This window comes from Somniosus microcephalus, chromosome 4, assembly GCF_052327205.1.
Source record: "Somniosus microcephalus isolate GS21.2 chromosome 4, FLI_Smic_1.0, whole genome shotgun sequence".
Classification (NCBI taxonomy): Eukaryota; Metazoa; Chordata; class Chondrichthyes; order Squaliformes; family Somniosidae; genus Somniosus; species Somniosus microcephalus.
In genome coordinates this window covers 155,941,350-155,955,616 of record NC_140990.1, presented here as the reverse complement: position 1 = coordinate 155,955,616, position 14,267 = coordinate 155,941,350, and the positions used below count along the sequence as shown (strand labels likewise).

The 14,267-nt window shown below is 45.7% G+C and overlaps 1 protein-coding gene across 5 annotated transcripts in view; it reads right to left on the bottom strand.

The window, feature by feature from the left end:
* Positions 1 to 14,267, bottom strand: part of LOC147119939 (ecto-ADP-ribosyltransferase 5-like) — a 33,898-nt gene that overhangs the window by 3,704 nt on the left and 15,927 nt on the right. For 3 of the 5 annotated variants that reach the window (XM_085985380.1, XM_085985379.1, XM_085985382.1), the window contains one exon: positions 1,975 to 2,097. In XM_085985380.1, the coding sequence (XP_085841506.1) occupies positions 1,975 to 2,020 (46 nt within the window). In that variant the 5' untranslated portion in view covers positions 2,021 to 2,097. Of the gene's footprint in view, positions 1 to 1,974; positions 2,098 to 6,094; positions 6,229 to 14,267 lie in introns of all 5 variants that reach the window. The other 2 variants (XM_085985381.1, XM_085985383.1) reach the window with 1 other exon arrangement.

The following is a 14,267-nucleotide window of genomic DNA, read 5'->3' as shown; positions in this document are numbered from 1 at the left end:
CACCGCACCACATCACATCAAGACTGGTTCCAATGCAAAAGGCCTGGCCTATTTGATCTCATCCTCTGTGAATATGAACCCTACTGTCCCTTTATTACTGCATCCAGCTGCTTCTACAATGAGTCCAGCGCCCTGGCCTCCACCATCCATCCAAGTATAACCCTTATAAAACTGTAAATCCTCCTTGTGTCAAGAAATTAGTCTGTTCTAAGCTTGTCCTTTACATCTCTGTCCCCATGTTCTCCTGTCCAGCTGCCCTGATGATGCTGATAGTCTTGTTCTGGATTTGTTTCCTCTATACTTTTACTTATACATACCTCTAAAGTTCTCTTCTTAGGTGTTTCTTTTTGAGACTAAAGAGCCGAGATTGCCTTTCATTCATTTGTCCTCAACAAAGTTTTTTTTAGTCGTGTCCCAGTCTATGCTTGTGCACTGGGATTGTGCTAAAGGTTTGCTTGCCTACATTGTAGAATCATAGATTCATAGAATGATACATCACGAAAGAAAGCCATTCGACCCAACGTGCCTGTGCCGGCTCTCTGCAAGATCTATCCAATTAGTCCCACTCCCTGCCCTTCCCCCACAGCCCTGCAATCTTTCCCCTTCAAATATTTATGCAATTCCCTTTGAAAGTTATTATTGAATCTGCTTCCACCACCCTTTCAGGCAGCACATTCCAGAACATAACAACTCGCTGCGTAAAAGAAATGTTTCCCTCATGTCGCCTTTAGATTTTTTTTTGCCAATTACCTTAAATCTGAATCCTCCAGCTACCGACCCTTCTGCCACTAGAAACAGTTTCTCCTTATTTACTCTATAAAAAACCTTCAGGATTTTGAACATGTCTTTCAAATCTGCCCTTAACCTTCCTGCTCTAAGGAGTGCAGCAGTTGCTCCAGTCCCTCCAAGTAACTGAAGTCCCTCATCCCCGGTACCATTCCAATAAATCTCTGCATCCTCTCCAAGGCCTCGACATCCTTCCTACAGTGTGGTGCCCAGAATTGGCCACAATATTCCAGCTGGGGCCTAACCAGTGATTTATAAAGGTTTAGCATAACTTCCTTGCTTGTGTACTCTATTTCTAAATCAACGGCTCCCCTGTGCCTTTTTAACAGCCTTTTCAACTTGTCCTGCCACCTTCAAAGGCTCGTGTACGTAAATCTCCTCATTCTTCCTACCAAAATGAATCACTTCATATTTCTCTGCGTTGAATTTCATCTGCCATGTGCCCTGCCCATTTCACCAATCTGTCTTTGTCCTCCTGAAGTCTGTTCCTATCCTCCTTGGGACTTGTGTTCCCTTGAGTATAGAAGATTAAGGGGTGATCGAATTCAGGTGTTTAAGATGATTAAAGGAGTTGATCAGGTAGATAGAGAGAAACTATTTCCTCTGGTGAGGGAGTCCAGAGCAAGGGGGATTAACCTTAAAATTAGAACCAGGCCGTTCAGGGGTGATGTCAGGAAGCACTTCTTCACACAAAGAGTAGTGGAAATCTGGAACTCTCCCCCAAAAAGCTGTTGAGGCTGGGGGTCAGTTAAAAATGTCAAACCTGAGATTGATAGATTTTTGTTAGGCAAGGCTATTAAGAGTTACAGAAGCAAGGTGGATAGATGGAGTTAAGATGCAGATCAGCTATGATCTAATTGAATAGCGGAACAGGCTGGAGGGGCTGAATGGCCTCCTCCTGTTCCTGTGGTCCTTGGCCACACCTTCTGTCTGGAATCTGGTGTCCCTTTCATTTTAAGTGAGGCATTTGCCCTTGTTCCAGTAAAGCCAGTAAATGTGATACCAACTTGTGAACTGCTAGGGTAGCAGCATCGCTGCCTGTGTACTCAAGGGCAAATACTGAGCAATGCAGGAAGAAAAATGGCAGAAGTGGTGAGATGATAAAACAATTACCAAACAGGAAAGGTAGAAAACAGATTATTAAAACCTGTAGTTTCATTTTTTAATGAAGTGGATTTCCATACTTACAATAATAACTCAGGATAAAAATCAGAATGAAATTCAGACACCTCATTTTGATCTCTTGGAATCTTTCTTGCAACTTTTGTGTTTCTTTCACAAATCAGGTCAGAAGAAACCTTTCTTTGATGCCTGTAATAGAATGAGATTAAAATCAAAGATCATTATCAGCTCTTAGTTATCTTGGTGTTAGAGAGGCGATTTTTCTCTCTCGGAAGCAATATTTTCTTCAGACTCTGAACATCCCAACTGCAGTGGATTGGGGTGTGGGGGGAGTGGGGAGTGGGGGGTGTGGGGGTGGGGTGGAGGGCTGGGGCGGTGAGGGTGGGTGGGAGGTGACGAGGTAGAGGGGTGGGGGGTGATGGTGGTCACCATTAAAGAGTCATTTTCTTTGTTTAGTTACCATTGGCAGTGTTGTGCATACATGCCCATCAACTCACAGTTCCACTGGATGGAATGAGCGGCGTGTGTGATCCAGAGCAACATTAAAATTGAAAAGGGACGTAGGATCCCAATTTGCATATTCAAGTAGTCTCCTGCCTGTTTCAGGCAGGGGTACTGTATTCCTGTATCCCGACCTGCTCCCAGGGGGGCAGAGGTTGATGGAATGGGGTGATAAGTAGTGCACTGTGATTTTCGGTCTATTACCTCAATGCGGACAGAATCACCTCCACTGAGGAAGAGGAGCTAGAACTTTCCCATGGCACCTTACACCATGCATTGCGAAAGATACCAGATTCCATCCCCAGTTTATGCTGAGTTAGCCGATCTCACCAAGGGCAGTAATGGAATCCTACATTTAGTCTGTGCGAGGGTTTCTGTTCCTTATTGCTGTCCACTGATGCTTCCTTCAACTAGTGTGTGTGTGTGTGTGTGTGTGTGTGTGTGTGTGAGAGTGCGAGTGTGTGAGAGTGCATGGTCAGCACAGATTTAGCTTTCCAGAGGTTGCAAGTGTTTACAGCAACGTCGCCATCCAGTCTCACCTCCTTGGTAGAACCTATCACACCATTGACAGATTGCTTCTGTCATCTCTACTTGGCCTGCCATCTAGTACATCAGCATGGGTGCTGTTTATTGGACCACGATGAGCCCCAACACCAGCAGCACCAGGCATACCAGCAAAACCAACAACAACACCACCAACCTTCTTCTCAATGCCCTGATGCTCCACACAACAGAGGGCATCAGCACAGGGCTGCACTGCGCCGGAGGCGATAACCCCAACACAGGGTATACAGGCAGAGGATGAGCTTCCTCAACATGACGGAGCAGCAGTGCCAAAGGAGGCTCAGGCTATCACAGACATTTGCAGATTGCTGGAGAAAGACCTGTAGCCCAGAGGAGCAGTTGGACACGCCTTACCAGTGGCTGTCAAAGTCACCACCGCCCTCAACTTCTTCGCCTCAGGCTCCTTCCAGGGATCTGCAGCAGACATTTGTGGCATCTCGCAGTCGGCCGCCCACAGATGCATCACACAGATCACCGATGCCCTCTTTGACAAGTCAGCCAATTATATCAACTTTGCCACTGATGAAGCCAGTGTTACTGAGCGGGCATTCAGCTTTGCCACTCTGGCTGGCTTCCCACGGGTGCAGGGCAGCATCAACTGCACACATGTGGCCATCAGGGCACCCCATCATAACCCAGGATTCTTTGTCAACCGCAAGGGTTTCCATTCCCTCAATGTGCAGCTGGTCTGCAAGCATAGGAAGATCATCATGTATGTATGTGCCAAATTCCCTGGCAGCTGCCATGACTCTTTCGTCCTTCGCCAGTCTACCCTCCCTCAGCTCTTCCCACCACCATACAGACTTTCGGCTGGCAGCTTGGAGACAAGGGCTATCCACTAAAGGCATGGCTCATGACACCCTTGAGAAAGCCAAGCAATGAGGCCCAGGAGAGATACAATGAAAGCCACATTTCCACCACGTGTCATTGAGCAGACAATAGGCATGCTGAAAATGCACTTCAGATGCCTTGAAAGATCAGGAGGATCCCTTCAGTATGCACCAGCCAGGGTCTCCAGAATCGTCGTGGTCTGCTGTGCCCTGCACAACATAGTGCAGCAGTTAGAATTAGCGCTGTATGAGAAGCAAGGCTCTGAGTGCACAGCCTCTTCAGAGCCAGAGGAGGAGGAGCATCAGCTGGAGATGAGGAGGAGCTGGAGCTGGAGGAAGCTGCGGGCCAGATCCCACCAGCACGCAAGCACATTGCTGCCCGGGAGGCCAGGGATGGCCTCATCATGGCCAGATTTATTTAACTTTATGCAGTACAGTTAAGGCTGCCACATACTGTGTCAGGTTATCTAAATGGAGAGAAACTGCAAAGTGCTACAGTACAAAGGGATCTGGGGGTCCTGGTGCATGAAACACAAAAAGTTAGTATGCAGGTGCAGCAGGTGATCAGGAACGCCAATGGGATCTTGGCTTTTATTGCAAGGGGGATGGAGTATAAAAACAGGGAAGTCTTGCTGCAGTTATACAGGGTATTGGTGAGGCCACACCTGGAATACTGCGTGCAGTTTTGGTTTCCATATTTAAGAAAAGATATACTTGCTCTCGAGGCGGTTCAGAGAAGGTTCACTCGGTTGATTCCAGAGATGAGGGGGTTGACGTATGAGGAAAGGTTGAGTAGGTTGGGACTCTACTCATTGGAGTTCAGAAGAATGAGAGGCGATCTTATTGATCGGGTGGATGCGGTGAAGATGTTTCCACTGATGGGTGAGACTAGAACTAGGGGGCATAATCTTAGAATAAGGGGCTGCCGTTTCAAAACTGAGATGAGGAGAAACTTCTTCACTCAGAGGGTAGTAAATTTATGGAATTTGCTACCCCAGAGAGCTGTGGAAGCTGCAACATTAAATAAATTTAAAATGGAGATAGACATTTTCCTAGCAGATAAGGGAATTAGGGGTTACGGGGAGAGGGCAGGGAAGTGGACGTGAGTCTAGGTTCAGATCAGCCATGATCCTATTGAATGGCGGAGCAGGCCCGAGGGGCCGTATGGCCTACTCCTGCTCCTATTTCTTATGTTCTTATGTTCACCCCACGCCAACACCATAAAGTATCCCTACAGTGACCAAGCCATTCCTTTCACACTGACCATCATTGCTGGAGGTAACGCTATGTCTCACCATTCACTGCAACTCACTAAGCCACTTCCAAAGGTGCACACACATTTGTCCATGACCGGAAAATGGTGAAAATAATTATTTTTATCTGTGACATCACAGTAATGGAACACTTACAGAATCATTGAATAAAACGCCCAAGTCACTACCTTTGTGTATCTACTTGTGTGTCACCTTGCTTTTCCGCATGCTTCTACGAGGTGCTACCCCTGTGGCTTCAGCAGAGGTAGAGGCAGCCTGCTCACTTCCCTGCTGTGACTGCTTAGACACTCTTGGCGGAAGTCCTCTGGGTTTTGGAACCTGTGATGGCCCCGCCTAAATCTGCTCCTCCTGCAACTGTGCAGGGGCAGACTCAGCCATCGTGATCCAAGCAGCCATCTGGGGCTCTGACTGAGGGGGTGGCAACAGGGGAGAAGTGTAAGTGTTTGAGAGGAGCCCCCACTTCCATGTCCCCTCTCACCGTCATCCCCCTCATGAGCCACCCACACTTCCTTGCTAGCAAAGAGCTGGAGAGCACCTTGCTGCACAGCAATGGGGCCATGAGGACCCACGTCTACGCGGACATTCCCTCCTAGACAAGTGGTCTATGAGCCTCTGCCACCTATTCTCCATAGAGACCATGTGCTCCTGTGAGTGGCGCATTAACTGCTCCATGCAGGTGGCCATCTTTTCCATGGAAGAGCCTACAGTCGCCATCGCCTGCGACACGGTGGTGTTCATGTTGGAGATGGACTCCTCCATTCTCTGAACATTTGCAGACATCGCGTTCGCAAAACCTGTCAGAGCCTCCTGCACTTCTTCCTGTACCTCCAGGATCGCCCTCTTTCTGGATGGCCCCTGAGGCTCAGCGTCTGCATGCAGCTGAGCAGAGCTAGGAGCATCCTGCACCCTCCGGTGAGGAGTCTCCACTGCTATCCCAGTTTCCACCATCTGCTCTTGCTCACTTCTGACTTGTAACGGACCCATTGACAACACAAATCTATCTCACGTGGCACCCACCGAGGTGTGCGTGCCTGCACTGGTGCTGGGTGCGCTTATGTCTGGTAACGCTGCGCCCTCAGAGGCTGGAGGCTCCTCTGAGGAGTCATCTTGCTCTTCCTCCTGGACAGTGGGGGAGGGGGCTCTTGCTGGACCTGTGGGAGAGTAAAGAGATGAGTTAGATATACCATATGAAGAGTGGGTATAGATACCATTATGCACATGATGACCATTCAGTGACTGATGACATCAGTCCCCATATGAGTGTCTGATGTATGCCATGTAGCTGTATGATATGTAATTCTGTCACCAGGTTGCTGAGGTGTCCCCTGCTCTCATCTCCCACCTCCAGCTGCTCGGCCACTCCCGATACTTCTAACGCAGCCTCCTCTGCTGATGTTAGGCTGGCCAATGATGGAGGCCCACCTCCAGTTCTCTCCCTCTCCCTCTTATTGTGCGCTCTCTTTTCCTGCAAGGAGAGAAAGAAGAGAAGGTTGAATGACAGTGATGGAACGAGTGTAAGGAATGGATGGGTTACATCTTTAGAGGGAGACTATGATGGAGTGGGGTGGCAATGCCAAGTGGGCTCCTTGTGTGTTGTTAGTTGGTGTGGTTGCATTAGGATGAAGCTGAGTTTGAAGGGTGGCTAATGAGATGGGGATGTGATAATGTAGATAGAGAGAGAGGGATGGGTGGATGTGCAAGGTATGTTGGTGTGAGTAAGAATGTGTAGGAGTAGGGTTGGGAAGGCAGAGTGATGAGGATGTGATGAGAGGCACAGCAGGATGAAGTTGAGTGTGGCTTTGTACTCACCTTTCCTGATCTAGTGAGATCATTGAAACATTTGTGGTACTACACCCAGGTCCTCCTGAACACATCCCTGCTGTTCACCTCCTCTGCAATTTGGAGCCAGGCTCATTTTGTCTCCTGGGCAGCTCTCTTCCGCCCATTGGAAGGGAAGAGGATCTTCCTGCATGCTCTCACTCCCTCCACAAGGATATGGAGGGAGTCATCGGAGAACCTGGGTGCAGCCCTCTGTCTCGGCGTAGTGATGTTTGGCGCTCTTTGCAGCAGTCCAATTGTGCAGTGTGCTGCCTGCACACCCCTAGATGAACCTTCAAATGCAATGTGGCCACGGCCCCTTTAAATATCCCGGCTGAAAGTGCATCATCGCTGACGTCATCCGACTCGCACCAGTTAATTGGGCTGGGTAACGTGCAGGGCGGGCTTCTTCGGTGCCATTAAAGGAAAGTCGATCTGAGGAGCAACATGGTATGAAGAACGGGGTCACGGCCTGCCATGGCGACTGCCCACACCCGGCCGCCCAGGTGCAGAAACTTCCGGCCAAAGAGAGTGAAAGAAAGAATGGGTCAAGAGAGAGGGCATAAAATTGACAAAAAGTTAAAAAAAAAAAAAAATTGACATTTTTAAACTCTCCAACAACAATTAAAACCTGAAGGAATGAGACCCCACACTTGTAATAATTAATTTTCAGTGCAGAGGTTATTTAATTTTCAGTGCAGAGGTTATTTAACAGTAATTAACACTTATCACATTGTTAAAAGGGTACTTAGACTGAATTGGACAAGACTTAACATACGGTGGCGTGCTTAGTTCGTATCTACCATGCAAATACAGCAACTTCACGCCAGGCAGAAAGCGAGATGCCCTTTTCGTGAGCAGCCTAACTCGGACATCAACTTTTAGATAATCACATTTAACCACACATCTGCCCCTCGCCTGAAGTTGCTGTACCATTTACACATAAGTAACGGCAAGCACCATGCCTGCGTGGAATTCCTCTCCGAGGCCTGTCCCAGAGGCCGGCGCGCTATGCTGGCGTGTCCCAGGGGCGTAGTTAGTGCGAAGCGTCCCCTGGGATCACGTGAGCAACAGGCAGCCAATCGGAGCAGGGAATGCTCCATTCATAAGTCTTGACAGATAGACCTGTCAAAACGTATAAATGCTGAGGCTGTAAAACTGTACTTTACCTTCAAATAAAAACATTTTTAAATCACACTTTGTAAATAAACTATAAATGACATTAAATAACTATTTTAAACAAAAATTTAAATTTTTGAAAAAAATAATTTTATAAAAAAACGGGGCTAAAAATAAACTTACCTTCTTTAAAGTATTTAAAAGTAATAAACCTGTGGAAAAAATGTTTTAATTTTAAATAATTGACCACTTAACTTATGATAATGAAGTCCTTATGGCTGCTTTTTACATTTCTAAAATGTACAGACTTACCCTCACGTTAAAACCTGTAAAAAAAAAAGGAAGTTCAACGCGCACGCGCAGATTCCCGCGCGCACGCGTTCGACCTCTGAACCCCTGGGTTCAGAGGATCGGAAGTGCCGGTTTCCCACGCATGCGTAGTGCATGCAAGATTCCGGCACTTCCATCGGGTCCACGCGTGAGTACTCCGTCCGTACTCATGCGTTGGGACCCGAATTTCTGGGCCAATCTGTTTTTGTTAGGTTGGTTGAGGGATAAATAGTGGCCAGGACACCAGGGATAACTCCCCTACTCTTTGAAATAGTGTCATAGGATCTTTTATGTCCACCTGAGAGCAGATGGGGCCTCAATTTAATGTCTCATCTGAAAGACAGCACCTCCGACAGTGCAGCACTCCCTCAGCAATGCACTGGAGTGTCAGTCTAGCTTCATGTAGTCAAGTCTCTGGAGTGGGACTTCGAACCCACAACCTTCTGACTCAGAGGTGAGAGTGCTGCCCACTGAGCCACAGCTGACATTATATACAATGGACTATGATGACACAAAGTGAGTTTATATGAAAGAATGTGCAATGAATCAACACAGTAATAATTTGTAAAGAATAATTTAAAATGCAGTCATTTCACACAGCGACTGTTTATATACGGCAATGTATGGGCAATGATAACACGCACTGATATTTTATATATTGTAATGTATGTACGATGATTTCATGCAGTGACATTTTGTGACATTTTGTAGAACAATGGAGGAGGCCATTTGGCCCATTGTGTCTGTGCCAGCTCTTTGCTAGAGCAATCCAAAACTAACCCCACTGAATAACACATGGCCCAGTACCTTTCACTGCTTCAAATATTTATCCAATTTTTCCTTAAAAGATGCAATGGCTACCACCTCAACCACTCACTGTGGCAAAATAGTCCATGTTCCAGAACTTTCTGTATGAGACATGTGTCCTGACCCCTCTCCTCACTACCTTAGAGATCATTGTAAATTGATCATCCCACCTCACTGACTCCCCAATCAGAGGAAATTGACTTTCCCTATTTGCTCAATGAAAACTCTTCATAATTTTAAAAACCTCTATTAAATCTCCTCTTGACGTTCCCTGCTCCAGTGGAAATAGCCTCAGGATCTCCCATCTCTCCTCATAGCTATAGTTTCCCATCCCTGGAGAATCTATGTTGTATGCTTTCTGTGGTTTTAATCTCCTTTCTATAATGGAGTTCCCAAAACTGTACACAGTAGCCTAACCAATATTTTGTATGAACTTATCATTACCACTTTACTCTTGTACACTACAACCCTATTTATAAAACTCAATTAAATTGACCTTTCTAATGGGTTTATCGACCTGTACTCACACTTTCAGAGAATTATGTATTTGAACCCCTAGAGCGCTCTGTTCATCCACACCCTTCAGTAGCTTTCCATTTAATGTATACACCCATTCCTTGTGCATCTTGCCCAGACCCCTGGGCCACACCATTTCCAACCCTTCTCTTCTTCTTCTTCTTAGGCAGTCCCTCAGAACCGAGGATGACTTGCTTCCACATTAAAAATGAGCTCGCAGGTGGCTGATTAATCCAATGCGGGACCTACAGTCTCTGTCACAGGTGGGGCAGACGGTGGTTGAAGGGGCAGGTGGGTGGGGTGCTTGGGTTGACGTGCGCTCCTTGCGCTTGGCTTCCACTTGCTCCCGACGAAGAGACTCGAGGTGTTCGGCGCCTTCCCGGATGCTTCTCCTCCACTGTGTGCGGTCTTGGGCCACTGAAGGCAGTGTTGGACTTCATCGTCGACGTCTACCCTTGTTGACAGTAGGCTCCAGAGGTATGGAAAGTGGTTCACGTTGTCCAAGGCCTTGTTGTGGATTTTGATAATCCGGGGGCAGCACTGTGTGGTGGGGGTAGGTTGGTAGAGGACCTTTGTCTTACGGATATTTGGTGTAAGGCCCATGCTCTCGTACGCTTCGGTGAAGGTGTTGACGATGGTTTGGAGTTTGACCTCCGAGTGAGCGCAGACGCAAGCATCGTCTGCATACTGTAATTCGACGACAGAGGATGGGACGACCTTGGATCTGGACTGGAGGCGACGGAGGCAACCCTTCTACAGCCTAAGCAACATTCATTTACCCTAACTCTTTCTATCTTATCCATCAAACCAACTTTCTATATATGTTGCTACATTTCCTCTGATATCATCTGCTTGAATTTTTCCAGAAAGCCTCTCATGAGAAACCTTATTAAACACCTTCTGAAATAAAGATGCACACTGCATCTACTGCGTTCCCTTTTTCTATTTAATTGGTCACTTCTTCAAAGAAATCTATTGCGTGTGTCACAGATAATTTACTTTTAAAAAATCCATGCTGTCTGTCCTTGATTAACCCATGTATTTCTAAATGCTCATTATTTTTATCTCGACTTATGGATTCTATAGTTATTCGTTTAATCTCTCTTCCTTTTTGAACAACGGTGTTACATCAGCAACTCTCCAGTCCCACAGCACAATTTGCATATTTGAGGAGGATTGAACAATTGCTCTGTGTCTTCCTCCTACATTCTCACACCCACCACTGTTTGTGAAGACTGAAGTACTGGCCCATAATCTGTTGTCAAAATAACAGTGACGCTAATAGTGCGAGCTGTTATTTATACACTAACGCCACAGCAACTTCAGGCGAAGGGCAGATGAGCGATTAAATGCGGAAACCAAAATATGCTGTCCGAGTTGTGCCACTCCGCCATTAGTTTCGTGAAAAGGACATCTCGCTGTCTGTCTCCCCATTGAAATGCATTGAACGGTGTGATGTTGCAGTAATTGTGCGGTAAACTAAACTAAACTCGCCACAGAAAGTTAGAGCTGGTCTGAAGTGACGCAATGAGCCTGTTTTGGAGCCTGGATTATCTGACTGGGATTTTTTTAATGATGTGCTAAGTGTTAATGACTGCCAATCAACTTCAATGGCACTGAAAATTAACTATTACAAGTGTGGATTCTCATTCCTTCAGGATTTAATTATTGTTGGAGATTTTTTAAATGTGAAATTTAAAATTATTTTTTTTACTTTTCCTTTCTGTCATTTTTCTTTTTCTCTTAATCCAATTTTTCTTTCCCTCTCTTTATTTCTCTTTCCGTACCTGATTTGACATTGAAATCACCCACTCTAATTTATACTTCTACCTCAGTCCTTCCACTGTTTATTTCTCAAGTAGAACATAAGAAATAGGAGCAGGAGTCGGCCATTCGGCCCTTCGAGCCTGCTCTGCATTCAATAAGATCATGGCTGATCTTCGACCTCATCTCCACTTTCCTGAACTATCCCCATATCCCTTGATTCCCTTAGAGTCCAAAAATCTATCTATCTCAGCCTTGAATATACCCAATGACTGAGCCTCCACAGCCCTTTGGGGCAGAAAATTCCAAAGATTCACCACCCTCTGAGTGAAGAAATTCCTCCTCATCTCAGTCTTAATTGGCCGACCCCTTATCCTGAGACTGTGACCCCTAGTTCTAGACTCTCCAGCCAGGGGAAACAACCTTTCAGCATCTACCCTGTCAATCCCCCGCAGAATCTTGTATGAGATCACCTCTCATTCTTCTAAACTCCAGAGAGTATAGGCCCATTCTACACAATCTCTCATCATAGGTCAGCCCTCTCGTTTCATCTGATTGCTTAAAGAGTTACACAGTTGCTTGCCCTGTTCACTCGGGTCCAGTCCTTATAGAGGACACCATGCTGCTTCCAGCTCCCACTTCCAGCAACTTGCAGTGCAAAGTATCATGGAGATTAAATGGGGAAGTCTAACTAATGGTGGGCAGTGCTTGTTGCTTTGCCTCAGAGAATGTGGGGCCATTGTATTTATTTAGTATCTCTGTCATATCTTGATCCTCCACAACTAGAATCGTGTTTTCATCTCTAAGATATCATAACCTATCTTTAATTGTTGTATATATTTGATTATAAAAACCATTACTATTTCCCTTTTGCATCTTCTAAGTTTCTCACCACTTCCCTGACGGCCCTCGCCTCATTATGTTACTGAAAGAATTTTTCACTGTTGGATTTTATCCCCGCTGCCAAATTTCCTTCTATGTCTCTCAGTACCCCTCTGATCAGGGTTTTTAAATGTTCCTGTAATGATTTCAGTGGCCTCTCTCCCCCTTTCTCCCTGCAAGATTTGTTCAGCTAATTTTTCTTCTTTATTTCAATCTTTTAATTTGTTTGTTAATCCATTTATGGTTTTGCTTATTTAGCCTGAGATTACTGATGACTCTGCCCTGCAGGTGCAGCATCATTCCTTTAAAGGTGATCCATTTCATAGAATGATCCAGCACAGAAGGAAGCCATTCAGCCCATCCCCCTCCACTAAAGTGTAAAAATCCACTTGCTTTAGTTGTTCCCTAATTTCTTTGAATTTGGCCCTTTTAATTTTATATATGCATGACTCCTGGTTTTTGGTATTTCTGAACCTCAGATCATGATGAACTTGATGATTCAGTGGTTGCTGTCCCCAGCAGGTGCTATGACCTCCATTTCCTGTTGCTAATACATTTTAATATAAATATCAACCTTGCCTGAAATAACAACTTTGCCCATTCAATTTCCAGATTTTTGGGGGAAATTCTTTTGGAATAGGCAAAGCAACTTTTAAATTCTTGCAGGCTGAGGGGACGCATCTTTGGACCCCTCCACAAATCACATGCTGGGAAAGTCTGCAAACTGCACACGCTCAGAATGTGGTGTCAGGTGAAACTATGCTGTCATAGTTCAGGCTTTAGAAAGAGGCTGAGGCCTTGAAGTAAAGAACTTTAATTACAATATTAAAACATTTAAAATACCACTGAATTGGTAAATGTAATCCTGCTATTGCAAAACATGTAATTTTTTGATCTATTATTTTGGCCAATTTTCAGTTAGTGATAAAAATGGCAGGTAGAATTGGTTCATCAACAAATATTAATGGTTAAAATCTTGACATGTTCCTATGCAGCTTCTCCACTATGAATGTCGACATCAAATATTGACACAGTAGCAAGATTTGGACAGGATAGAAGATCTTGCATATTCAAGAGTTTTAATAATATATAAAATTCATAGAATTACATAGATTTTGCAGCACAGAAACAGGCCATTCGGCCCACCTGGTCCATGCCGGTGTATATTCTCCACGCGAGCCTCCTCCCACCCTCTTTATCTCACCCCATCAACATAATCTTCCATTCCTTTCGACCCTCATGTGTCTATCTAGCTTCCCCTTAAATGTATCGATGCTATTCACCTCAACTACTCCCTGTGGTAGTAAGTTCCACCTTACCACTGTTTGAGTAAAGAAGTTTCTCCTGAATTCCCTATTTTATTTATTTGTGACTATCTTGTATTTATGGCCCCTAGTTTTGGTCTCCACACAAGTGAAAGCATCTTCTCTACGTGAAAGCATCTTCTCTACGTCTACCCTATCAAACAATTTCATAATAGTAAAGACCTCTATCAGGTCACCCGCCAGTATACTCTTTTCTAGCCTGTTCAATATTTCCTGAAGGATATAACCTTTTAGTTCTGGTATAATTCTAGTAAATCTTTTTGCACCTTCTCCAGTGCCTCTACATCCAGAAACCCGCAGGGTTAGCACGCAAGTGCTGATTAAACGCAATTTTCGTGGAGCTGTATATGTGGGCTCCTCGCACCCACTTCCACTGAAGGAGTGGAGTGTGCTGGCTGACACACAGCAGCGCATTGCAGGATGGCTCAGGGGCCAAGGGAGAGGGCGCACAGATTCTCGGACACGGCACTGGAGGTCCTGGTGGAGGAGGTCCAGAGCAGGAGGGATGTCCTTTACCTGCAGGAGGAAGGAGGCCACCTTGCCCTCCTGTTCCTCTCTCCTGCTCTGCCTGGCCTCATCTCCTCCTCCCATTCCTCATCCAAACCAAGGGGAACCCCATCAAGATGCTG